The sequence below is a fragment of the Periophthalmus magnuspinnatus genome, chromosome 4 (assembly GCF_009829125.3).
Source record: "Periophthalmus magnuspinnatus isolate fPerMag1 chromosome 4, fPerMag1.2.pri, whole genome shotgun sequence".
NCBI lineage: Eukaryota > Metazoa > Chordata > Actinopteri > Gobiiformes > Gobiidae > Periophthalmus > Periophthalmus magnuspinnatus.
The window spans coordinates 22,596,997-22,622,806 of NC_047129.1; the positions used below are offsets into that span (position 1 = coordinate 22,596,997).

Sequence of the window (25,810 nt, forward strand, 5' to 3'; positions counted from 1 at the left end):
ATCCATTTTCATGATTGGAGAAGCTGTGGATTAAAGGGTTGCCATCAAAACACAATACAAAAATCTAATACTAATTCTTGAGTAAGTTGAGGGTCTGTTCAAGTTTTTAAAGGGGCCACGACATAACTGCCTCTAAAAATGGCTAGACTAATAACTACTGTGTCGTTCACTTTCTTATACAAATGCAATAGAAATTTACAAAAAAAGCATGATTAAACGTCCTATATTACACAAACTGTATTCTTGTGAGCTTCAAGTCCTGTTATAATGCTGTTACATCAAAAACATGCCCAGAGTTTTATTGTTTCATTCAAACACATGTTAAAGTGACCGAATAATAATAATAAATTATTATTATTACACCTTGTGATGTCATGAGGCGTTACTTTTCAAGTTAACAGCTACCTTTTAAGTTTTGTACGGTAGAAATCATCTAAATGATTCTAGTAAATGTGTACTTCAGTTCCTGTATTACCACATGACATCACAAGGTGGAACAGATTGTTTTCTGTTTGAGAAAAGAACTCAGCCTAAATATCCAGGGTTTGTGTTAAACATGAGAGAATGAAACAAAACAAAACTCCACGTATGTTTTCATGAGGAAACAACATCATAACAGATCAGAAAATTGTGTAATATTGGCCCTTTAAATATTGGAAAAAAAATCCTTTGGCACAGTCATAATATTTTTCAGAACAAAAATTACCAAAGAGGCTTGGATTTACTAATTCTACCAATTAATATTATGTTATTGTGTTTAGTATGGTATTTTCTATCATTGGTTTGTATTGACCTTACTTTAAAGTGCACAATATTTACATTATATTGGCAGAACTGCAATAAAGTGGAATAATAACTTGTTTAGCCAAACATAGCTTTGATCTCCTTTGTCACTATTTTAAAGACATATTGTGCTTGAGTCTATGACACCCAAGAATCATTATGTGATAATTTGGACATTGTAAATCGCAGAGTGGGTGTGGCCAGTGGTGGTGAAAAAGGGGGTTGATACTCAAACATGCATGAATTACTCTATATACAACTTGGATACATTAGAGGGGAAACTACTATATCATTAAAAGCCCTGAAAAGTCCACTGGGCAAAATATGTCTACTTTAAGATATTTTACAAGAAAAGTGCCAAAAAGTGCTAGATGGGTTGGACATGCATATACTTCTGCTCTTAACAGTCTACTCCTTTTTCTTTTAATCGTAAAAATGTCCATTATATTTTACAACTATGTACAAATGTTCAGGGAAAACTTCAGGGGTTTGCAAATAGGTAAGGCCATAACATTTTGGATTTTAAAGTGATGACTCGTTCATTAAAGTGCTTTTGACAGACTACTGCTGCCTTACTTCAAGCTTCAATGGAAAACATGAAACAGGTTAGGTACGCACCACGCTATATTTAACTATTATGATGTTTGACAGAGGAGGGCAGCATTGAGTGACATGTAGATATTTTGGCTGTAGTAATTTAGTATATTAAAAGGTCCTGTACCCTAATTTTTTTCCATGTATTTGAGCAAAATGCATCTTGCCTCAGTACAGACATATTGTATAAGCAATTCTCAAAGTCAAAATAAGTGAGCAGTGAGCTGTCTGCATCTATTTAGAAAGCGTTTAATAGTCTGATAATGAAGAAGTGCTAGTTGTTGGCTTTACTGTCACGGCAAAACACTGCACTGGCCTCTGAGTCGTGAAAAGGGCTTAAAACTCATCATGGTGAATAATTAGGATACTCACAATGCATAAGGTAAGAGGAATAACTTTGGACCACTGGAAACTGTTTAAAATGATCTGGTTTTGTGTTTCACATTTTTAAAACGCTAAAAATCTGGTATAGCGGTTTTAATATTAATCTGGATCTTATTATGAAGGAACAATATTCAAGGAGGCATTTTTGTCTCCCCCTCCCTCCTCAGTTGGCAACTAAAGTGGATTTAGTGAGTGCAATTTGATATAATTTTTGTTCTAAAGTTGCATTCTATTTAAAAAAAAAAAAAAAAAAAAAAAAAAACAGGGACGATTTTTTGTTCAAACCCCAGTCACACCCGATCAAAACTTTCACTGCCATTTTGTGCAACTAAACAACCTTCTCCAAAAGCCAAAATGGCACTTTTAACTCTGAGTTAGTTTTATCAACCCAGGAGTTGTAGATTGTCAAGGCAAAAAAATATAGATTTGAAATGTGGCACTGAAAATTTGGCATTTTTTTGTTTTCTCCACCGGACAGACTGTTGCAACGCTGCATTGTGAACCTGTGTATTACCTATATTGTGATAGTTATTATATATATTTTTATAAAAGTTTTGAACGAAAGGTCAAAGTTGAAAGCCCCGCCAGCATCTCGCGGTGCATGAGGTTGGAGTGTGTGGACTTTTTCTTCATTTCTGTAGCTTCTAAAACGGTTTTATCTGTGAAGGTAGATGCGGTTTCGATCTGGATGTGTTACAAGAACTGGAGGTGGGATTCCAAAATGGATGAAATTTGTTCCCATTTTCATCAATAAAGAATATTGCATTTTGCCATTTGATTTGTGTGTTTAGTTAAGAATAAAACTAGAATTCACTAATGGCAATTCAGTGGTTAAAGTGGAACTAAACACTTACTTAACTTTTTTTGCTACTAAACTGTGTATATGGTGTTTTAATAGCACTGTCTACTGTTCCTAGTCTTTTATGACAATTTTAGTAAACAAGCAAACTAGGTATATATTTGCAGCTTTCTGGTCAAAAATGTCTAAAAATGGGTGCGTCCTGGTTCCCATGGCCACTGCAATTTGAAGTACTATGTGACATAATGCAGGACCACCCTGATTACAGCCGGATGTTTCCGATTACAACCACCTTAGTCCTCCAGATACTGCCCAGTTTAACAACTCAATTTGAAATGTGGTTTCGGGTGTTGGGAGTTTAGGTGTTTAGTACTCCTTTAACCTCTAATTGAATTGCTGTATATTTATCAAGTAAATATTTCACATTTTAGGTATTTTTTTTTGCATTATTGGGAATAAATTAGCAAATTCAAAAAAAAAAAAAAAAGAAAGATAACTGGTGTCTTTTTCTAGCATTCTTGGTGCATACTTTTTACATTTACATTCAAGATGTGCCAGGTTCCAGAACTGAAAAGTATGTGGTATTTTGCATTCTCCAGTTTTTGTAACACATCTCTTGTATTTTAAAGCGGTCAAATCTCAGTCTGGACTCTGAGATTTCTCCCCTTTTTTGGCGGCTCCCCAGCCCCTCTCTTGCCCCATCTCCTGTGTCGTCAGTCGGGCCCTGTAGTGGAAACGGAGGCCTGGGGACCCTCTCCGTAGCCACCTCCTCCTCCATTGCCGTTGCCCCCCTCTGGCTCATCCTGGCTGGGAGAGGCCTCGTCGCTGGGGCCCCCTCTGGAGGTCACCATGGTTGTCTCCGGAGATGCGCTCTGGGCCTCCTGCGGGGCACAGCCGGGGTGGTTCTTACGGAAGTGCTGGTTCAAGATGGCCTGAGTGAAAGGAAGAAACATGATGTTTAAGGATAATTTGGTACAGCCGAAAAAATGTGAATAGTTTAAGTTGCTTTCATGGTATACAAAGTCATTTAAAAACAAGGAACACATGCAATTCACACTCCTACATGTCAGCTTTCATTGTAAAGATTGACAAGTGATTTTGTTAGTCTTTTTATCAAAAATAGTCACAAGAGAGGCCTGAAAGCCAATGAGTTGGTCACAGATTTACATGTGACTCTGCTTGAGAGCAGTTTTTACATTACAGACAATAAAAAACACACATTTATTTCATTGACCATCCAGTATGTTTGCCCATTACCTGGAGTGTGGGCGTGTACCCAAGAAGAAATGTGTACCACAGAGAGGGCATGTACTAAAATGGGCGTGTACGGCCACTCCATGTACATGTCCATATTAAGTATATAACCCCTTATATACCTTATATGGGCATGTGCATGGAGTGGGCGTGCACACAGGAGGGGTTCGGTACCGCATACACGTAGTGTGGCTGTGTACCCAGGAGAGGGTCCATACCTAAAATGGGTGAGTACCTGAAGTGTAGCGAGTACTGAAGAGGGGGTATACCTAATATGGTCATGTGCCCATAGGTCTTTTTACCTGGAAGGGGAAGCTCTTGCCGCACACATGGCAATGGAAGGGCTTGTTGCCCGTGTGCTTGCGGATGTGGTACTCCAGCTGGTCTTTGCGCGTGTACTTCTTCCCACAGATGCGGCAAACGAAGGGTGTGATGCCCATGTGCAGGCGCATATGGCGGTCCAGACTGCCCTTTTGGTTGAAGGACTTGCAGCAGTAGATACAGGTGAGTCTGGGGTTGTACCTATACCAGCGGTCACCCACCTGCTCCCTCAGGTAATCCTCATATCCCCCCATATCAAAGGCTGCGTGCTCCTCTCCCTGAAAGAAACAAAGTTAAGATTTATTTCACATCTCAATGTGCATGAATGTATCTACTGTATTAGGGTAGACTGATAGGCTGGGTTCTCGTCTAAATTTGACGTCATAATTACCAATGTAGAGCAGGGGCCTATTTAACTATCGGAGATTCACTGTTTTTGAAAGAAATATCAACATTTCTGATTCACAAATTTGAGCCTTATTATTATTTGTTGTAATCTTTTTATGGCTTATAATCCTTTCAACTAACAAGAATCACATCTATGGGGTTGAATAATGGCAACACTTTCTGAAGATATTGTGAATAAAGTATTAATTCATTGACAGAGAAAATGCTGAACTTGGTGCCAGTTTGTGTTTCATATGTACAGGCCTCCAGCCCAACTATAGGGGTAACATATTTTAATGTTACGTGAGTACAACCTAATCTATGTCTTCTTGAGCATACATACATACACATACACACATATACATACACACATAAGTGTTGGGTACCTGAGAGCTGGGCTGCCTGAGCTCGTCTGCTCGGTTGGGGGACTCACTCTTGGCTCTCTGCCTGTCTGCCAGCACCACCACACTCCCCGTGGGACTGAACCTGGACACCACCATTATGTCATCAGAATCAACACACTAACACACTTCATTAAATGATTAACACAATCACAAAATCTTTATGGCCATTGACAGTGTACTGGGAATCTATGGCTATCTCACGATCCATTTTAGTGACTACTTTTTTTTAAATGTGCAGAGCTGCAGGATGAAGTAATGGCTTTTATTTAACACAATTGCTTTCTTTATATGGCTAATTGCATTGTTTTTTTCTGCGACAGTGATTAGTTTAGCAGGTGGGAGATATTGGCGTTATAACAGCACATCTACTACAGAGTAGCTGTTAGCAGCACTTCATGCCATCTATTTTGCTTCTATGCAGACTTTTATGAGAGAAACTACAACCCACACGCCTCTTTCTTTTGTAAGGACACAGCGTAGAGTTGCTTTAGAACTGTTTATCTACAAAGCCGTTTTGTTGAGTGCATAATAGGCATCTCGGACAGGGAAAAAAGTTTATGCCACAAGCTAATGGAGTGGTGTCGGGTGTGAACATCTTTTCCTGAAAATTCCTTCCTCAAGAAGATTTTTGAAATTCAAGACATTTTTTCACTAGAGTGACTATCCACCTCTAACAAAAAATAATTAAATAACTGCGGTCATTATATTATGAAAACAATAACTTAAATGTGCATAGATAATTAGTGGGCAATTCTCGTAAATGTGCATATTAATTAGCCTATACAATGCATACAATGCACATTCACCAGTCACGACTCGTTCACAGGCCATTCAGTCATCCAGCAAATGTGACAGTGGTGTATCAATGTTACTGATGTGATAACAGGAGCCACCTGCGGTAGCCTAAACATTCACAGAGGCCTACCTGATGGCTGATTATGAAAGAAAAAAAACAATCAAAAGCAGACCATGAGCTGATTCACCATGCTGTGCTAGTGTTGCTCAGATATACATCATTTATGTATTATATAAATCACAGCTTAATCCTGGCATGTCATGTCCAATATAGTAATAACTAAGTAATAGGCTATTTGAGTCCTCTCGCCATCTTTCCCAAAACAATTATCTTCTTGGGTTCTTCATGCATTGCCCAAGACTTTAGATAAACTTAAGATCTCTAACTTTCAATCTAATCTGAAAAGAGCCATTCAAATGTACCTCAGCAGCAGATATTTTGCTACTATAGATCAAGAAAACAAATGTAATAGTTTGAGAGGGATATTTAGGCGACTGTAAACACAAGCCCTGTTTCTAATAAAACTTATTATATTATTTAACATATTATATTATTTTCAATATAAATGTATGGGCTCTTGGGGGCCCTCTGGTGGCCTCGGGGTCCTAAGCACCTGCTTAGTTGGCATCAGTTCAGAATCATTTTATTTGAATCAGTGATGCATCTAAAAAACTAAAGAACAAAAATGCAAAGTGGCATTGCTTGGCATGGCATGACAAATACACTTAACTATAAAGCTTTTTCAATTTTTTTAAAGGACACATATTAGCTTCATTATTAGCTTCCCCTCATCAAAAACATATCTGGAGCTGTATTTTGCTATAACCACGTTTGTTTCCTTAATCCGTTACCCCAAAGTTGTTTGCATTTTGCCCGGATTTTTGTGTCATAGGTAAAATAAAGACTCAGTTTTTAATCCCATAATCCATCTCTGGGTTTGCTCTACAGTGAAATTTTGTTCACAATGATTGCATTGCACAGCATTCACATTTCCAGAGGCTTTTATTTGCTTTCTTTGCCATTGTTCATTCCCGTTGCTAACAGCAGATGGAGCTGCAATGCCTAAATACCACATTGGAAATAGAAGTGTAGTTAAATGTGTTCTCCAATTGTAGACATTATTCCAGTTAAAACACGTGAAATCTTTACCCAAAGGTGACCAAAAGCATCTTTAAAAGGGAATTAAAGCCAGAAGAATGCACCATATGTAAATGAGTAATATATATTCTGGGATTGGGTTCCTTTCCTTCCCTCTCCCTCACCTCTCTGTCTCGCTGAAGCTGCTTGACGGCTGGATGTTGCTGCGCGTCGCTATGGCCCCTACAGCTGTTGCCGTGACAACTGTGCTGCGCCCCGAGCTGTCAATCATCACGGTACCCTCCTCCATTGCCCCGCCCTCTTCCTGTTGAGACTCTGCCCCCATCCACTCCTCCAAGCGCTCCGTCTTAATATGGACTCGGTCCACTGTAAAAGGAATCAGAAAACTGTTGTTATTGATCTACAAACTATCAGAAAACAAGACCTACAAAAATAGCCGTCCAAGTCAAAATGTTATACATGACTTTGACAGATTTAAAAACCTATTTCCTCCTTTCAGGGGTGAAAATCAGGTAGAGCACCTTTACTTTGACAGTTCATATTTCAGTCTAGAGTCCTATTATTAAAACATAAATCGCAAATCTAATTGTAATGCTTGTTATTAGATTTTTTTCCCTATAGTCTAGTGACGGTTACATGATCACAAAATCTCTTTTTATTATCACAATCAAAATTTAAAGCCAAATCGCCCTTCTTGCTATGAAGCGAGAATGCTAGCTAGAAGTGACTATTTTATTACAAATTATGCTCCGAAACATTACAACTACCACACATACAGTTAAATCCCTAACTGAACAGCTGCAGTATCCAGTGAGTGGAAACATGAATGTTACTGTTAAAGGGAATGTACCAGATTGTGCTAAAAAATTCATGCATGACATCTAAAACCTCTTCAGGCATGAAGGAATAGCATAATAACATGGTAGAAAGCTTAAAAAAAATCTATTTTGCATATTACCCCCTCTTTAATACTAATAATACTAATACTACTAATACTACTAATACTACTACAACTAATAATAATAATAATATCATGCACTGTATGGTAAAAGCTGCTAAATAAGGAAAGAATGATGACTTTAAAACATAATCTATTCATTTTACATAGCATTGTCTCAGGTAATAACCAGTACAGAAGCTACTGACAGGGTCACCTCTTTTCATCCAAAAAGGTACATTTTTCACTCAAGAATTATGAGAAACCAACTACCTGACACTCTCCCAGACACTTGATTCTCTAGCATGGTGCATTATCAGCAGTGACTAAAAAAATTTAAGTAGGCAGAGAAAAGGAAAGCTGTATGCAAACAACCCCATCCCATGACACCATTGTTTCTGTGTCATGGTGCAAGATTCATGGTTCAGGTACAGGTACAGGCCATTTAAAGCAGAACTATTATGTAAAAAAAAAAAAAAAGTCTCTTGAAGTTGTATTTAGAGTGAGTCATGCATATTTAAGTAATCTTTATTCTCCTGTATTCAAGACATTATTGCTTCAATCTACCCCCGTTTTTACCACCAACAGAACACGCCCACTGCTCTGTACTTACTTTGTTCTCCAATTTTATTTTCTTTATCCATGGTAAATGTAGGATTCGCCAGTGTCACATAGTCATTTTGATGCAAATGAAAAAACAAATCTGCTACTTGCCAGCGTGATGTGCGTGATGCGTGACTGCCTGCAGAGTTTTGACCTCCGTGAAGTTGCCCCCCCATCAAACACACAAATACACAAAAACTATGTCAATCATTTGTGCTTTGCTTGTGCTGGTTTGCAAAAAGTCTGGTTTATGCTGCTTTAGTTTTTGAGATATTAACGATTCTTTTATAGGTCAATTTGGGGTCACTGAGCCGCCTAGGAAGCTTACTAATGCTCCACAGCACCCCAAAATGGTGTCAGTCATTTGATTTATATTTTATACTTTCAGTGTTGCTAATATGTGATCAAGCAAGTAGTATCTCTGACATGTGGCCAAACTATGGAAACAGTGCCCTTATGCTACACCTTAATGCAGATACAAACACATGTTCATTTTTCACTTAGTTTGTCCTGTTATAGTTTAGGTCATGTTGACTAGACCCCACTGTCATGAACATAGAAGTGAGTTGAATCAGCCAGTAAAATGTGTCAAATGATTGTGTCCAATCATGTAATTTGATTAATGTTTTTTTTTTTCTGTTTTGTCAAGGGACAATACACAGTTTGGATTCGCCACCTATAACTTTAGGGAAGTCTATTTACTTTTATAATATTCCTCAGATAGCCTACTATTTATGCAATTAACTGGTTTTGGATATAATGTTTGTTGTCCGTTACAGTTTCCACTTCACGCCCAGTCCTTTCCAGGTTTTAGATACAGGGAGACACATTAACAGAAGGCACACATAACTGCATTCTTCTTTGTGTTTTTCAGAACAAATCCTTAACCTGCAGTGAAGCTGGAGCTGTAGGAGAAGAGGATGCCACTTCACCCCAATTCATCACCTGAGGGTGGAGAATGTGTTTTAAACATCACTCTTCTGCTGGAGTCTTTGCTGCTCTTTGGATCTTCTGGTTATTCCTGATGTGCCAGAGGCCCTTAACTGTCTAAGCTTCTGACTGACTGCAGTGTGTGTTCACACTGTGTGGGTGAGGGTTCACAGGAGTTCTTGAACATGGGACTGAATGACTTGTCCTTGTGTGCAGTGAGGACTGTTTCACATAGTCTCACTGGCACATCATTTTTAAAGTTGGCATCTATGGATAATAGTTTTAAAGCATGAAATATATACATTAAGGTCAGGGTGGGTTGTAAAGGCTCCAAGGATGGACAAAGAAAAATCCTTGATCACTTATGTATTTTGAGACAGGTACACCAGCATAAATGTACTTAACTATTGTTAAGTACAAGTCTAATATTATTGGGCATTCTGTTACATCTTTCAGGACATGCAATGTTTCTGACAGAATCAGCTCCTACATTTGATCAACTGAAAGCATTTATTTGTAATAAAATTGACAAATCACAAATCACTTCATCCTGTTTGGCTCTAGTAATGATAACTGTATTATTATTATAACTCTACACTGTCCTCAAACTAACCTTAAAGTGAAAGGCTTTGTAAAATTTGCTTTGTAAAATTTGCCTAAAATTTGTTAAAATACTATTATTTTGTGCTTGATTGTCCCACCATAACAATATAAAATTTCAGATCAGAGCATTTATGCTTGAGATTATGGTAGATTTGGCAGCTTCTAAAGCAAGATCCAGCATTCATAACATATTTTACGGACTTTTGCAGGAGTCAAAAACTAAAGCAGCACAAACAAAACTTCTTGTAGCACAAACCAGCACAAGCAAAGCACAAATGATAGACATAGCAGACATAGCAGCACAATGTCTTTAAGCCCTGCTCCTCACCGTCCTGGCTGCAGTCGTCCACACTGGCGCTCCTCTCCGGCTCGCTGCTAGTCTCCACGTACCACTGTCCTGCACGGTTGATGCGGAGTACGGGTTCTTTGGCCCCACTGTGCTCCACTGGAGGAGGAGGACTGGGTGGCTCCTCTGGGGGGGTTTCGGCCTCCTCTGCCCTGGGTCCCAACAGACGCAGACTATGCCCAGAGCGGACCACGGACTCCAGAGAGCGAGCCCGTGCAGAGCCTGAGAGGACCAGCACAGACCACAAGGTGAAACATACTTGTGTTTTGTTTCAATCACTTTAATGCACAAATCCTGCATATTTAGGCTGAGTGCAAGTGTTCCATTGTTTTTAAACTCCATACACCTTCAGTAGAGAATTGCTAGTCCAGGGCTGAAATCATCCAAATGATTCTAGTGAAGTAAAGGTAAAAGGTAGCTGTTAACTTGAAAACTACTACTTGATGGTGGAACAGAGCATTTTGAGTTTTGAAGATGTAGACAATAATAAAAGGTTACTCAAACATGTGTGAATGAAACAAAACACAACTCCGAATATAGCTTTTACTGATGATGACTGTAATGTTGACAAAAACACTGGACCTGATGGCCCAGTTATTTGGTGTTTAGGTTCTTCTTGAGAGGTTCTCTGAAGCCTAACCCAATAACACCAAGCTACATACAGTTCCTTTAAGAAAGGTTTATTTAAGGTTTATTTTTTTGTCTATGTTCATATCCCTTATTATTATAAAAGCCATATTTTCTTGATTTGTATGAAAAAAAAAAAAATATCTGAATAAATCTTAATAGAATAATATAAAATCCCTGGTTCTGACCTGTGCGCGGCCCCTCCTCCCTCTGCTCCTCCTCCAGGTCTGCCAGGCTAATCTTCAGGTGAATGCCCTCCAGGATCTGAGTACACCGGTCGATGATGTGCTGCATTTGGAGGAAACTAGCTGCTGTCAGGTAGCTAATGATATCAGCTAGCTGCAGACAGAGCCGCCCGGTGTAGCAGAAAGACAGCAGCTGCTCAAACACACATGGATTCCGGATGACGGTAAGGGAGACAGTGCTCATCTGGCTTAGAGACATGTGGTCGCGGAAGTACGGCGAGCTAGCGGCTAACACCACCTTGTGTGCCCGGAAGCTCTGACCCTGTACGTGCACCACGATGTCGCAGAGCCGGCCCTGCACCCGGAGCTGGTTCAGGTGGGTCAGGACCGAGTTGCTGAAGTCTGGGATGTCCACCTGGATGCTGCCCGAGCGCTCCATCATCTGACCTGAAAGCGGCGGAGAGGGGAGAGGGAAAGGTTTACACAGGACTTTCTTTAATGCACTTTTTTATAGCGCATTAAATGAGAGAAATACTTTGAAACAATTGGATCTCGATTTGATTTACTGCACAGCCATAACCGATATGATTTTCAACTTAAGTTTTGGGTCTTTTTTAATGAAGAGGTCTACAGCCAACCCTCTGAACTCTGCTTATACTAACAAAGTTTAAATTTGAACTCTTTTTTCATGTTAAATGAGACAGCAAAAACAACTTCTTTTAGTGGTAGGGGAAATTGGAGCACCCAGAGGAAACCTATGCAGGCATGGGCAAAACATGCAAACTCCATGAAGAAAGGCCCCGCATACCCCAGAATTGAACCCAGGACCTTCTTGCTGTGAGGCGAGAGCACTAACCACTACCGTGCCGAACAAATATTTGCTCTTGGTAAATATACAGTGCTGTGGAAAAGTATTTGCCGGCCTCCTGATTTCTTATTTTTTTGCATGTGTGTCACACTTGTTTGTGTCACAACTGTTTCAAATCATCAAACAAATTTAAATATTAAACAAAGATAAACCAAGTAAACATAAAATGGAGCTTTTCTGTGAGGATTTTGTTAAGAGAAAAATACTATCCAAACCTACATGTTCCTGTGTGAAAAAGTAACTGCTCCCCTTGTTAAATGATGAGGTAACAAGTAATTTAACATGGGGAGCAATATGATTAATCATATTTTTGTGAAAAGTTGAGTTCAATTTCATATCCACAGCCAGGCCTGATTGCTGCCAGACCTTTCAAATCAAGACAAATTTAAATAGAACCTGTCTAACAAGGTGAAGTAGGCCATACTGAGCCAAAGACATCATGCTGTGATTCAAAGAAATTCAGGAGCAGATAAAAAGAAAAGTAATTGACATGTCTCAGACTGGAAAAGGTTACAAAGCCATTTCTAAACCTTTGGGACTCCAGTGAACCACAGTGAGAGCCATGATCCACAAATAAAGAAAGCATGGTATAGTGGTGAACCTTTCTAGAGTGGCTGGCCTACAAAAATTAAAAAAGAGCACAGCAACAACTGATGCAAGAGGTCACAAAGGAACCCAGAACAACATCTAAAGAACTGCAGGCCTCACTTGCCTCAGTAAAGGTCAGTGTTCATGACTCAACCATAAGAAAGACTAGGCAAAAATGGCATGCATGCCAGAGTTCCAAGGCGAAAGCCACTGCTGATAAAAAAGAACAAAAATGCTCCTCTCATTTTTGCCAAAAAACATCTTGATGATCCCCAAAGCTTTTGGGAAAATATTCAGTGGACTGATGAAACAAACGTTGAACTTTATGGGACCTGGGTATGACAAAAAATGAGTGCACCTCATTACATCTGGCATAAAATGAATGCAGCATTTGATAAGAAAAACATCATGCCAACAGTGAAACATGGTAATGGTAGTGTCATGGTTTGGGGCTGATTTGCTGTGATTGAAGAAACTCTGGTTTCTTCCAAGCTGCTTTCCAGAACTGAAGAAGCGGCTTGGATGAGAAGCGAAGCGTCTTCACTCTTACAACGATTTGTCCAGTTGACAGATTTAAATTTTGTCTTTTGCTATTGGATCAGACCTGGATGACTGAGGGATTACACAGACAACAAATCCTGAAGGAAAATGTCCAGCCATCAGTTTGTGACCTCAAGCTGAAGTGCACTTGGGTTCTGCAACAGGACAATGATCCAAAGTACACCAGCAAGTCCACTTCTGAATGGCTTAAAAAGCAAAATGAGGGTTTTAGAGTGGCCTAGTCACACTTCAGATCCCAACCCAATAGAGCTGCTGTGGCATGACCTTCAAAAGGCGGGTCTTGCTAGGAAACCTTCCAGTGTGGCTGATTTACAACAATTCTGCAAATAAGAGTGGGCCAAAATTCCTCCACAGCGATGTGAGTTATCCCAAAAGCTTGACTGCAGTTGTTGCTGCTAAGGGTGGTTCAACCAGTTATTAAGTATAGGGGGTAATTACTTTTTCACCTGGGCCATAGTGGTTCAGATGGCTTTTTTCCCTTAATAAATAAAATCTGCACATCAAACTGTATTTTGTGTTTACTTGTGAGTTATCTTTGTCTAATATTCAAGTTTGCTTGATCTGAAGTGCTAAGAGTGACAAAGGTCCAGAAAAAGTAAGAAATCAGTAAGGTCGGAAATACTTTTTCACAGCACTGTAAATATAGTGCTAAATATGGAGTTTCTAAATTTCACAGCCATTTTTCAAAACTAAAAATATGCTTGCTACAGTGAAATGTTAGTATGAAGAGGCTGGCATATCAGTTCTGCAGTTTTGAACAGATAGTCAATGGACCTGTTTCTATTATTGAGCCAGTTTAGATGAATATTGTGTAAAATGGTGATCTACTTACTATAATCTGCTTACTACAGTTCAATAATGTACTTGAAAAAGCACATTTTATTTCTGTTTTAAATTGTACTGACTGAAAGTCTGTTTTGTACTGACTGAAAGTCTGTATTGTTATAATAAGACAAATAAAATTTAATCAAAAATCATGACTGATAAAAATTATTTTTTGTCATACCCAGGTCTTGTCAAAGGCTGATCTCACCAGATCTCAGAAGCTAAGCAGAGCCAGGCCTGGTGAGTACTTGCATACAAGACCTCTGGGAATACCAGGTGCCACAGTGGGGCACCAGTGGGAAAAAAATAAAACAACTTCGTTGTTGTGTTCTTAGGCAAGAAACTGCCTAAGAACACAAGAAACTGTATGCCTAGTATGAGTTTGAATGTTGGTCCCCAACCCGAAGGTCGGAGGATCGAGTCCCGCTCGGACCAAGTTCTGTCATTGTGTCCTTAGGCAAGACATTTCACCCACATTGCCTAGTATGGCAGTGGTGTGCGTGCGAATGATAGGTGGTGGTCGGAGGGGCCGATGGCGCAGATTGGCAGCCTCGCTTCCGTCAGTCTGCCCCAGGGCAGCTGTGGCTACAATAGTAGCTTACCATCACAAAGTGTGAAAATGAATGAATAATGACTATAGTGTAGCGCTTTGAGAGGCTTTGAAAAAGCGCATTACAAGTGTAAGCCATTATTATTATTAGTATGAATGTGGTATTTGTGTGGTGATCAACAGCCACACTTCTGTCAGTTTGCCCCAGGTCAGCTGTGGCTACAATAGTAGCTAACCACCACCACCAAGTGTGGAGTGAATGAATAATGCACTGTGGGTGTCTTGAAAGGCACTATATAAATCCAATGATTAATTATTTAATATGGATGGATTCAACTAAATTACTTTTTCATTTAAGATATAAGATTAAGATGGCAAAGTAGGAGGCTGATCCCAAACAAATAACAATACAGTTTAAGATTTGTGGATCATGTATATGTATATTGTATATTTCTTTTGAAGCGAGTAAATATGATGACATCATCAAATTCTAGAATCTGCAATTTATTTGACAGTGTTTGGGACAAAGCCTCAAAAATCCTGCGTCAGTCCTGGTTTGATGCTGGCTTAGTTTTACTTAAATTTCATCAACTTGACTCATCTGTGTCCACAGACACAAGATAGACATGTTCAAATCAAATTTCTTTTACTGATAATAATTCCTATTCTATTCTTAATTAAACAAAAAAATTGGACATGACATGACATCCCATTAATATGTTAAAACGTGGTATTGTGGTTCTCAAGACGATTATCCAGTCAAAAAGAGCCTCACATGAGTCTCTCTCTGAACTGAACTATCACTACCTAAACCCCAGCACCTGCAGCCTATCATTAATCAGTGCTAGTGCAGCCTCTGCAGCTCAGAGAGTGAATTCTGGACGTTCTGACCTTTCACATGAGGCATGGCCTGTCCATATACTGAGAATGAGTAAAACTTGTATGTGTCATCTATCTGTAAGTTAAGGCACTAGCAACCGAGGTTCAGATGTGATTGTTGTACCTTCTTTAATAACAGTAAGAGTGCAGGCTACATACAGTTCCTTTAAGTTCTTGTCTAGCCTTTGTTTCATCTTGGTTTAACTACGGTTAAGTCCTGGTTCAGTCTTAGTTTAGTTTAATCTAGTCCTTGTTTAGACTTGCTTTTTTTCCCCATCAGAACCACTTTAAAAGTAAACAAAACTGTCATGCTGTTCATGTCTTACTTACAACTGGAATACACTATACTATCCTACCAAACCATGTCAAACAGCCACTTTCAGTATGTATTCAGACAACCTACTAATCTTAGCCATCAGCTTTAATGGTTTTCTATTGTCTATTGTTGGAGGATTTCATGACTGAATTCTGAGGAAAAACATTTGGCATTAGTCGGAGGTATATGAGTGAAAGAGCCGCAGCCACAGCACCTCCTCCTCCTCCTTTCCCCCCTCCTTCTCTTCTCCCTCCTCTTCTTCCTCTTCTTCCACTCCCTCCTCTTCCTCCACTCCCTCCTCTTCCTCCACTCCCTCCTCTTCCTCCACTCCCTCCTCTTCCTCTTCCTCTTTTCCTTCCTTTCCCTCCTCTTCCTCCTCCTCGCTCTGCAGCTGTTTGGCACCAGAGCTTTGCCAAATCTTCACACATTCTCCACTCTCAGCTCCACTGCTCAGTGTGTGGCCTAGACCTACATGTACTGTAGCTTCATTTAAAAAGAAAACTATAGGCTCTGTGATAGTGAGAAGACTCAGCAAAGAAAAACAACACCTATAGGCCTGGAATTGGAATCCTTTATAGCCTAGCGTAAACCAAGATAGGAAAACTCAGCTGTAACAACAAAAAACAAATAGCATTTCCCATTAATACAGGAGACTATGGTGGCCCCCCATAGCCTAACATTCTCCCCCATAGTCTAAAATAAATTGGACTATATACTGGCAGCATAAAATGTGTTGCTTATTATCAAAACTTATAAAAGAGACTACACTGGTCAAAAAATTACTAGTTAAATACAGGCAGTATGTGATAATTGACTGAAATTAAATTAGTGAAATCAAATAAAATTAATTTTGCCACCACAGTCTTAACCTATGAGAAACAATAAATAATAAATATATATATTAATAAATATTAATAAATAAGTAAATAAAAAATAAAAAATAAAAAAACAAAAACAAAACATACCACTAAAAATAAATAAATAAATAAATATGAACTAGCTGGATGATTTTGATTCATTCATTGATCCATTTGTGATCATTCATACTTTTTGACACAATAAATGCCTTTTTATAATCTTATTTTCAAAAATGTAGTATTGTTCCGATTGATTTAATTTCCTTGCAATATTGATGTACATTATGTTGTTATTTTTGAGACATATGTTCATGCAGTTCTATGAATAATATGTCTCACACATAATATAATAAATTACAAAACTGAATGATTGGCGACGGTAGCCTTAGTCTATAAGAACAACAGTAAACCTCCATGTAACTACCAGTCCTGGAATGCAACAAAGCAAAAGTAGTAAAGTACTGTACTTAAGATCAAATTTTAAGAATATGTACTTGACTCGATATGTTTTACTTTTACTTCACTACATTTGAAAGCAGGTATCTGTACTTTCTACCCCACTACATTTTTTTAATTGGACTGTAAAGTAAAAGCAGTTTTTATCATTTGAGACCTGCTGAGGGTTTTCAAGTTCATAAATTGAGCAAACAAAAATATAGACCTACAAAGCACAATTTTTATCAAAATAAATACATTTGAAACCATATAATACCACATAATATGCACAAAATACTTTTACTTTTTACTCTTACTCTAGTAACTGTACTTCTACTTAAGTAGGCTAACAAAATTGAGTAGGCTACTTCTTCCACCACTGGACATGTAGCATATTTAAACAAAAAAAAAAAAAAAAAAATCTAAATAAGTTCAAAGTCAATAATCGTTTTATATGTTTTCCTTTCACTTTCTATGACACTTGCATAAAATGTTTGAGAAACAGTTACATGGATAACATTGTAAATTGAGAAAAGGCTACATGGACATGAAAAGCATAGCCTGGTTATTAAAGCTATCACCCCAGTCCCTGTTAAAAAAAAAGTTGTACTTAACAAGTTACAATTTGATCTTGAATCATAGAGCTGAAATGGTGGGCTATGCAGATATGTCTTGGTTTATTGTGCTTTCTTTGCCAATACCAGTCGTATCAATCCACCTAACAAAAGACGGAGCTCACACGGCTCCATGCAACTGTCCCATTGCGGCACCACAGGCCCAGGTAAGCGGCACTCACCTGCGGCGGGGGGCGGGGGGAAGAGGGCTCTTGTTCGGCTGCTGTGACTGTGGATCCCGGGTCTACTGTCGGAGCATCGCCAGCGGGACGGGCCCAGAGGTGTAGTCCGTGTGACAGCGCTCCTCTCCGGCTCGGGACACTTCAGGACACCGTGGGGGCTTCGGCGGTGCGGCTGCGGGGCGACATGCCGGTGAGAGGGCCTCGGTCGCGGCTTCGGGCTCGGTTCGGAGTCGGTGTCCCGTCGGTTCACACGGCAGCAGCAGGGCCCAGACTGCAGGAAGCGAGCAGGAAGGGAGGAAACGCCGAGGCATCATGGTCAGTGTAGTTCAGAGTGGTTAGAGCGCTCACACTGTAAAGGATACACCGCGTAGATAAAGACGACATTACCCACAATGCAACGCGGAGCAGCGGTGCATCTTGGTTTTTGAAGTTTGATAAAATTATGTTCTAAGTATTTTCAGTCTAAAAGAGCGCATATACAAACAGTTTTACATTTTTGTCATATTAATAAATTAAATTGTTCAAATAATAATAATAATAATAATAATAATAATAATGGCTTACACTTATAATGCGCTTTACAGGCTTGTCAAAGCCTCTCAAAGCACTACACTATAGTCATTATTCATTCATTTCCACATTTGGTGATGGTAAGCTACTATTGTAGCCACAGCTGCCCTGGGGCAGACTGACGGAAGCGAGGCTGCCAATCTGCGCCATCGGCCCCCCTGACCATCACCTATCATTCACACACCACTTTCATACTAGGCAATGTCGGTGAAGTGTCTTGCCTAAGGACACAACGACAGAACCAACACTCTAACCACTGAGCCACTGTCGCAAATATAACTTATAAGTTAATAAACACAGCTATTTCTGTTTTCTTTAAAGCTTAGGCTGTTGACGTTTTTTTCCTCAGAGTTTGCCATGTCAAATCTTTTTTTTTTTTTTTTTACCAGATTGCATTTGGTTGATGTCTAAACCAACAACTCAATGCAAGTGTTCATGCCTACAGCACTACACATACATAGAGTCATAATTTATGGGGCTGAAACAAAGAAGTCTAAGTAGTTCAAAAATATAATAGTAATACCTTACATACACAAATAGCTGGAGTACATTCAAGGTTGAAAAGTCCTATATTACGCAAAATTGAATCTTGTGAACTTTAAGCCATATTATAATGTTGTTACCTCCTCAAAAACATACCTAGAGTTGTGTTTTGTGTCATTCACACATGAAGTAATCCTTTATTATTAGTCTGTTTACATCTCCAAAGCTCAAAATGCTCTGTTCCACCTTGTGATGTCATGGAGTAGTAGTTTTCAAGTTAACAGCTAAGTTTTACCTTCAGTTCAGTAAAGATTGGCAATTCTAGGGCTGAAATCACCCAAAGGATTCTACTGAAGGCGTATGGAGTTGAAAAACACAGTGGAGTGTTTTCCATATGTGAGAAGAAGCAAATATGCAGGGTCTGTGTGTTAAACATGTGTGAATGAAACAAAACAACAATTCCAGGTCTGTTTGTGATGAGGAAACAACATTATAATATAGATTAGGAAATAGCGTAATACGGGCCCTTTAATTGAATACAACGTGTAATGGAGGGCTCTTTTCCGGAGTTTCACTTGTTTTTGAGTTTAAAGAAGACATACTATGGTCTTTTGGGTATATGATACTAAACTATAGACAGACCCTTTAAAAATGTGTAAACAAAAACATTCTAAATTCCGAAATGGAGGCAGCTGGAGGCAAAGTGAAGTGGAACATAAAGCAATTTCAATGGAGGAACTGGAATTAACCACAGAATATCACAAAATATGAAACATCCAGAGCCTAGTTTAAAGACATATAAAATCATGTTTTATTTTATTTTTTTATTTTTTTAACAGGAAATAATGACACTAAGCATTTCTGATGAAAGAAAAAGACAATCACTAGACAATTACTTAAAAAGAAATGTTGAGTCTACTATAGTTTTTCACTTCATCTTCAGATTTATTGTAACCTTGCCCAGCAAGATGGATTCTTGAGATATTTGTGAGTTCACAAACTCATGAGAATCCATCTTGGCATGCCTCTGCTGTAAGGTTAATCGGGCAGGTGAATCAATCACTGAGCAGCATTGAGGTTTGTGCCGAAGCCCAACTAAACCAAAACAACACTGACAGATGTACTTCAGCCTATTTTAGCATCAATACAGACTATTTTGAGTGGAAGTTGTGCAAAAGGTAAGTGCTTTGTGAACAGAGAAGAGGTCTTTGTTTTTTATATATTTTATATTGTTGTTTCACTTTTGTGGCACTTCAACCAATCAGATTTAAATAACTGTCATGACATTCCATGTTTTCTGATCGCTTTCAGTGCAAGCCACCCAAGATTGATAATGAGTGAACTCAATTTAGGCTGCTACACAGATCAATCTGACACGAGCCAGGTAAGTTATATTGTACCATTTCAACATAAATTATACTTTTTGTGAAGCTCAAATACAATTTTGAGTCTTGAAAATGGTATTTTCCCCATACTTATTAATTAATTGTTAAACTGTGTTTGTTGTATCTGTCCCTATTCAAATAAAAAATAAAATACTTATTCATTATTTGTTATAAAGGCTTAAAACTATTAGCAGTTAGATTTCAGTCAGTTAATCACTGAAAACACTTTACGGTCTGCTTCATTTTACCTCCATTCTGGAATTTTCAACATTCTGATGACATGGCGTTATAAACGGTGTATAACACACATAGATCATAATCTAGCATTTTGTGAATCTACAACAGCTTGACAAGAAAAGACAAGTGGGTCTGGAACTGTATTCTTCCTCCCTGATTTGACTTGGACACACGTGATTGAGAGGCGAATTAACCAATCAGACTATGAGCTTCAAAAACAAAAGTGAAACTTATAAAACATGTTAATACACTGATTTCAGCAAATATAGCATTTCCAAAACAATGAAAATAATAATGGACTCAGACTTGAACTTTAACAGTCACATCAAATCAATAACATCTGCATCTAAAAACACCGCAAAAAGGTATACTGTCTAAACCAGACTTGAAGAGACTTATCCATACCTTTGCCTCCAGTAGGTTGGATTACTGCAACGGCCTGCACACTCCAAACAAGCTCCAGAACATCCAGAACGCTGCTGCTCGGTCTTGTGCTCAGGTCTCTGCACTGGCTCCTGTGGCTCAGAGAATAGACTTTAAAGCAGCTCTGCTTGTGACAAGTCTCTTCATGGCCTAGCACCAAAGTACATCTCTGACATGTTAGTGTCATATGAACCATCTCACACTGTGAGGACTTCAGGGACCAGCCTCCTGCTGGTGCCCAGAGTCAAGGCTAAACATGGGGAATCAGCGTTTCAGTTTTATGCAGCTAAAACATGGAACAGTCTTCCTGAAGATGTGAGACAGGCCTCTACTTTGACAGTGTTTAAATCCAGTCTCAAAAAAGCTGTGAATATGACTGAAAGGTTTTTGTTCTGCACTCTTCTCTTTTAATGTTAATATTATGATGATTGTGAGTTTAATGTCTCTTTTATTCTGTAAAGCACTTTGAATTACTTTGTGTATGAATTGTGCTAAACAAATAACCTTTCCTTGCTTTGAGGGGTAAGATGATGATCTAAATATGTTAAGTGTTAGCATGTCTTAGTACCCCGTAGAAGTATTCTTACATATTCCCTCTTTAAGTTAAAAAATAACACAGAGGACCGACGCTAGATTTATACGGCAATGTGAGTCCAGTATGTTCTTTCAGCGGGTTACTTGCAGATTGCCTGTTATGTCAACTACGACAACTGCAGTGAGAATTACCTAAAGCAATGCAGCTTCACATGGGTTCACGCGATAACACAAACCTAATGACCTTAAAACCAGACCACTGCAGTGTCTGGAGAAAATAGAGTTGTGGATTCTTTCTACAGACCTGCACCTTACCCTGACCCGCACTCTGCCGGGGTCAGTGTGGCAGGCTGCACTGATTTGAATGACTTTCTAAGTCTTACAGGACCCGCGCGAGTCCTGAACCACAATGCAGTTGCAGTCCGTGCACACCGGCTGTGAGAAACAGCATGAATTTGTGCAGAATCAACAATCAAAGCACCAACAGAATTTTCGAGAGGAGATGTTTTCTGCATTTGAGAGACATGTGACACAAATTTAGGACAGATGTGTGTCACTCTCTATGGTCCAATTCCAGACTATTCTAGATTCAAACAGAATGTAAAAGGGACTGGACTCACTGCACTGTTTAGTATTTACCTTTTTCACCGCTAGAGGGTGGTATTGTGTTACCTGTTTTCTCTTTGTTCAGAAGAAAGGAAAGGATTTTATCCAGAGGAGAATTATTTTTATATGGAATGTATTTATCGTTTATGAATGTAAAACTGAGCAAAGGATGCAGAGGAGAGGGTCAGGTGGAGCAGAGGAGAGGGTTAGGTGGAGAAGAAGATCAAGAGGAGATGGGCAGATGCACTAAAGGATCCAGAGGATAGGGTGAGATGGAGCAGAGGAGGGGGCAGATGGAGTAGAGGATGCAGAGGAGAGAGGCAGTTTGAGCAGAGAAGAGAGTTAGATGGAGCAGAGGATGCAGAGGATGCAGAGGAGAGAGTTAGATGGAGCAGAGGATGCAGAGGAGAGGGTTAGATGGAGCAGAGGAGAGGGGCAGATGGAGCAGTCATCATGTCCAATGCTTTTGTAATTAAAAAAGAGAAATTTGTCCTCTGTATTTGACTTAACCTTCAAATCAAACCCATAACCTTCTTGCTGTGAGGCAAGTACTAGCCACTCAGCCACTATGCCCAGAGACACTGAAGGATGGATGGGTCAGATGCGCCATGGGTCAAATCTCAACTCCTCTTCCTTTCTACAATGGGAAATTCCACCTTACTTGTTATTTGATGCTTGCAGGAAGTTGTGTGATTCATCTCCTGTTTGGGTTCTCTTTCCCCAGATCTCTTCCTCCCTCTCTCCCTTCTTCTTCCTCCTCCCGTCTTCTCCTCACCCCCTTCTACCCCTCGCTCTCCCCCCCTTTCTTCTCTCTCCCTCCCTCTCCTCCTTCCTCCCTCTACCTTCCTCTTTCCTCCCCTCTCCTCCTCTCTCTCTCTTCCCTCTTCTCTCTTTATCTCCTGTTTGGGTTCAGAGGTCACCACACTGTTGACCCCTTCGTGAGCCCAGTCTCTTCCTAATTTTCTCAGGTAAATATGCCTTTATCCACGTCATCGCTCTGGTATAAATCTTGGTCTTTCGGAGAGCTGGGGACAGATTTCTTCAGACACATTTGGGGGAGGGCTGAAACCATGGTGCGAGGTACGACGCTGCTGCTCATCGGCGCCTCGTGCTGGCTCCTGGGGGTACTGCGCTGCGAGGAGGTGATGGAGGAGCGATCGGCCGCAGAGGACGCACTGAAGGCACAAGAGGAGGCGCAACTGGTGAGAAATATGGGTGTATGTGTGTGTTAGATGCCCTTCCATTGATCGATATCTCTGTGTCAGATGCCCTTCCATTGTCTGATATTGTTTGTCTGCTACCAGCCTATCCTCCTATATCTCTGTGTGTCAGATGCCCTTCCATCCATCTATATCCCTGTAGTCTGTGTGTTTCTGTGTGTCATCTACTTATAACCATGTAAACAAATATCATGTTTAATGGAGATGGTGGAAGGTAAAATGTCTATAGTTAAGCTGCAGATTTTTTCTGACATGTCTTGCCCATAGATACAACAATATGATCTGGGCAGAGTGGGATTCGAACCACAAACCACAAAAAAGACTGGATGGTGTTGATGAAAGTCTTTCTTTCTGCTCCACAGATCGAGGCTCTACAGGAAGTTCTGGAGAAGTTAAAAGGCAAACAGCTGCCCTCCTCAGAGAAGAAACTGGGCTGGGTCCCCTTGGTAACAATAACCATTTATAATCAACCTGCCATTTAAACTGCATCTGACCACTCATTTCACTAAAACACAGACAGACAAAAAAAACAACAAAAAAAAACAACAACAAAAAACAACATTTTCTTTTTTTCTTTTTGGTGTTTATAATTGTTGTACTTCCCGGTTGGACACGAGCACCAGATGACAGACATAGAGGTAATTCCATAACTGTTACCAAGCAATCATAATGTACACCAGGGCCAAAGTTTATCTTACACAATATAGTTATGCTAATATATAGTTATGATTAGACTATATATAATAATCTAATAATGTCTTCCTTGTGAATTTCCACAAGCTGCAACTCAATTGATATAAATCTATGATAAATATTTAGCTCAGGTACTATCCCACCAAACCAAGTCATAATTAGAAAAACATGAAAACCATAAAGTACCAAACAAGTGCAACACTCTATTTGGTCCATTTAGGAACACTAGATGAGAACCATGCAGAAACAACTGCCTTGGTCCATCACAGACAGAGTGAAAGAAGGACTTAGAGGGTGGAGCTAACTGTTTAAACCATGCCATGTTTTTGTTTTATTTATTTGTTTATTTATTGCTTTATCTTCTTCTCATGTTTATCTAATGTCTAATAACATGTTTGTTTTTTAACTAGTGTCTAAAAATGCTCATGTGAAATCTCCCTCCTCCCTCTCCTCCTCCTCCTCCTCCCTGTCTCCTTACCTGTCCTCCTCAGTGCGATGCAGGAGAGCTGTGTGCAGTGCGTAAAGGCGCTCGCATTGGTAAACTGTGCGGCTGTCCCATTGGAACTCACTGTGACTTCAGTGTCCTCAAGTGTCTGTAGCTCTGCCCATGACCCCATCTCTGGAATAAAAGCACATTTTTAAAAACCCCGATGTTTCAATCTATAAATCAAAATGTGTTTGTTTGGCAGTGCACAACAACTAATCCTTAAGTCATTACTTGATGAATCTGTCATTGAATTATTAGTGGAATTGTTTTATTGACATAAATGGACCAAAGCAGAAAGGATTTTTTACCCAGTTGACTACAGCTTTACCAACAGAAAAGCAACATGAAATTAACACCGCAAGCAGTGATAAAGGGCGCTCAGAACCCTTACAACCGCAGAAAGGTACACTTAAGTGGGAGGGCTGCCTCTCAACTCTGGCTTGACATGTCATTCAATATTTCCAGTGTCACGTTGGAAAAGTAGTGTCCAGCGCTGGTTATTAGATAGGTTGACATAGGCCATAATGCATTGCGGGAGTCAGCAAAAAAACAGTGGACTGTGACTTTAAGTGGATATAACATGACAAAATGAAAGCACAAGTGCTGTTTTTTTGCAAGTGCAGTTTTTTTGCACTGCTGATTCTTAATTATGACTAAAACTCTTTTTAATAAACTGTTTCTGTGTAAGTTGCTAGCTTTAGCTGTTTACCATAGCTTGAGCTGTGAAAAGAGCGATAACTTCCAGATCTCAGACACAAAGCTGAAGGATCTAGTCCCTTTAGGTAAGATGAGAACCGGCTTGACAAAAACATGTATGGTTATTATTAGTCCATAAATACTTGCATGCCTGTTGAGATAGATAGAGCCTTAATGTGCATGTCATTACGTCCAGCTCAGAAATGTGTACACACGCAAAAATTACATTTTGTTGAAAATCACCATGACCACACCCAACATTTTATTTAAAAGTTATTTGATAACGTTTTATCGCACATGGGTTTTGCGTCTTTTAGCCAAGTTTGAAGAGTTTCTGATGAAAACTGAGGAGAGGTCAAAAGATTATGATGAGTGATTTTGTTAATCGTAGGTTTGATCCAATGTGGCTGACTTCCTGTAAGGTTTAGCGTGGGGCCATAATATCATTTTTTACATGTCCTGACATTACCTATTTCTGAAGCTAATTTTTCTGGGCCAGGCTCCCATTGAGGCAATTTAAATACATTTTTTAGATGGCGCTACTTAGCTGTTTTTCAATACCACTTAATTGTCTATACATTATTGTAATGCTTGATGTGGAATGTTCCACAGTATGGCATATAGATTATACTTATATATTTTGCATTTATTCATGTGCTGTTGTTCAAAAATACCTTAAAAAACATGCATTCTTTCAGTGGGGATACTTGCCTCTCCACAGATCTTACTGGCAAGTTACAGGTGGCATTG

At 39.4% G+C, this 25,810-nt stretch overlaps 2 protein-coding genes across 2 annotated transcripts; one reads left to right on the plus strand and one right to left on the minus strand.

Moving 5' to 3' along the window:
• Positions 1 to 3,061: 3,061 nt before the first annotated feature.
• zbtb37 (zinc finger and BTB domain containing 37) lies at positions 3,062 to 18,025 on the minus strand. The gene is made up of 7 exons (XM_033965555.2): positions 17,727 to 18,025; positions 11,055 to 11,498; positions 10,222 to 10,461; positions 6,985 to 7,186; positions 4,909 to 5,008; positions 4,117 to 4,413; positions 3,062 to 3,492 (listed from the first exon to the last, which is right to left on the minus strand). Exons 2-7 carry the CDS (start codon positions 11,491 to 11,493, stop codon positions 3,274 to 3,276), a joined length of 1,497 nt encoding a protein of 498 aa, XP_033821446.1. The 5' UTR covers positions 11,494 to 11,498; positions 17,727 to 18,025; the 3' UTR covers positions 3,062 to 3,273.
• A 4,994-nt stretch (positions 18,026 to 23,019) lies between these two features.
• On the plus strand, positions 23,020 to 24,476 carry LOC117370166 (cocaine- and amphetamine-regulated transcript protein-like). Its single transcript, XM_033965547.2, has 3 exons — positions 23,020 to 23,166; positions 23,547 to 23,630; positions 24,369 to 24,476. The coding sequence occupies exons 1-3, from the start codon at positions 23,035 to 23,037 to the stop codon at positions 24,474 to 24,476; spliced, it is 324 nt and encodes a 107-aa protein (XP_033821438.1). The 5' UTR covers positions 23,020 to 23,034.
• Positions 24,477 to 25,810: the final 1,334 nt, after the last annotated feature.

Coding starts and splice junctions, on each gene's coding strand:
- zbtb37 (XM_033965555.2), bottom strand. CDS start 11,493: ATGATGGAGCGCTCGGGCAGCATCCAGGTGGACATCCCAGACTTCAGC. Junction 5,009..6,984: donor AGCTTCAGCGAGACAGAGAG/GTGAGGGAGAGG, acceptor GGTGGTGTCCAG/GTTCAGTCCCACGGGGAGTG. Junction 3,493..4,116: donor GCAAGAGCTTCCCCTTCCAG/GTAAAAAGACCT, acceptor CCTTTCACTCAG/GCCATCTTGAACCAGCACTT.
- LOC117370166 (XM_033965547.2), top strand. CDS start 23,035: ATGGTGCGAGGTACGACGCTGCTGCTCATCGGCGCCTCGTGCTGGCTC. Junction 23,167..23,546: donor CACAAGAGGAGGCGCAACTG/GTGAGAAATATG, acceptor TCTGCTCCACAG/ATCGAGGCTCTACAGGAAGT. Junction 23,631..24,368: donor AACTGGGCTGGGTCCCCTTG/GTAACAATAACC, acceptor TGTCCTCCTCAG/TGCGATGCAGGAGAGCTGTG.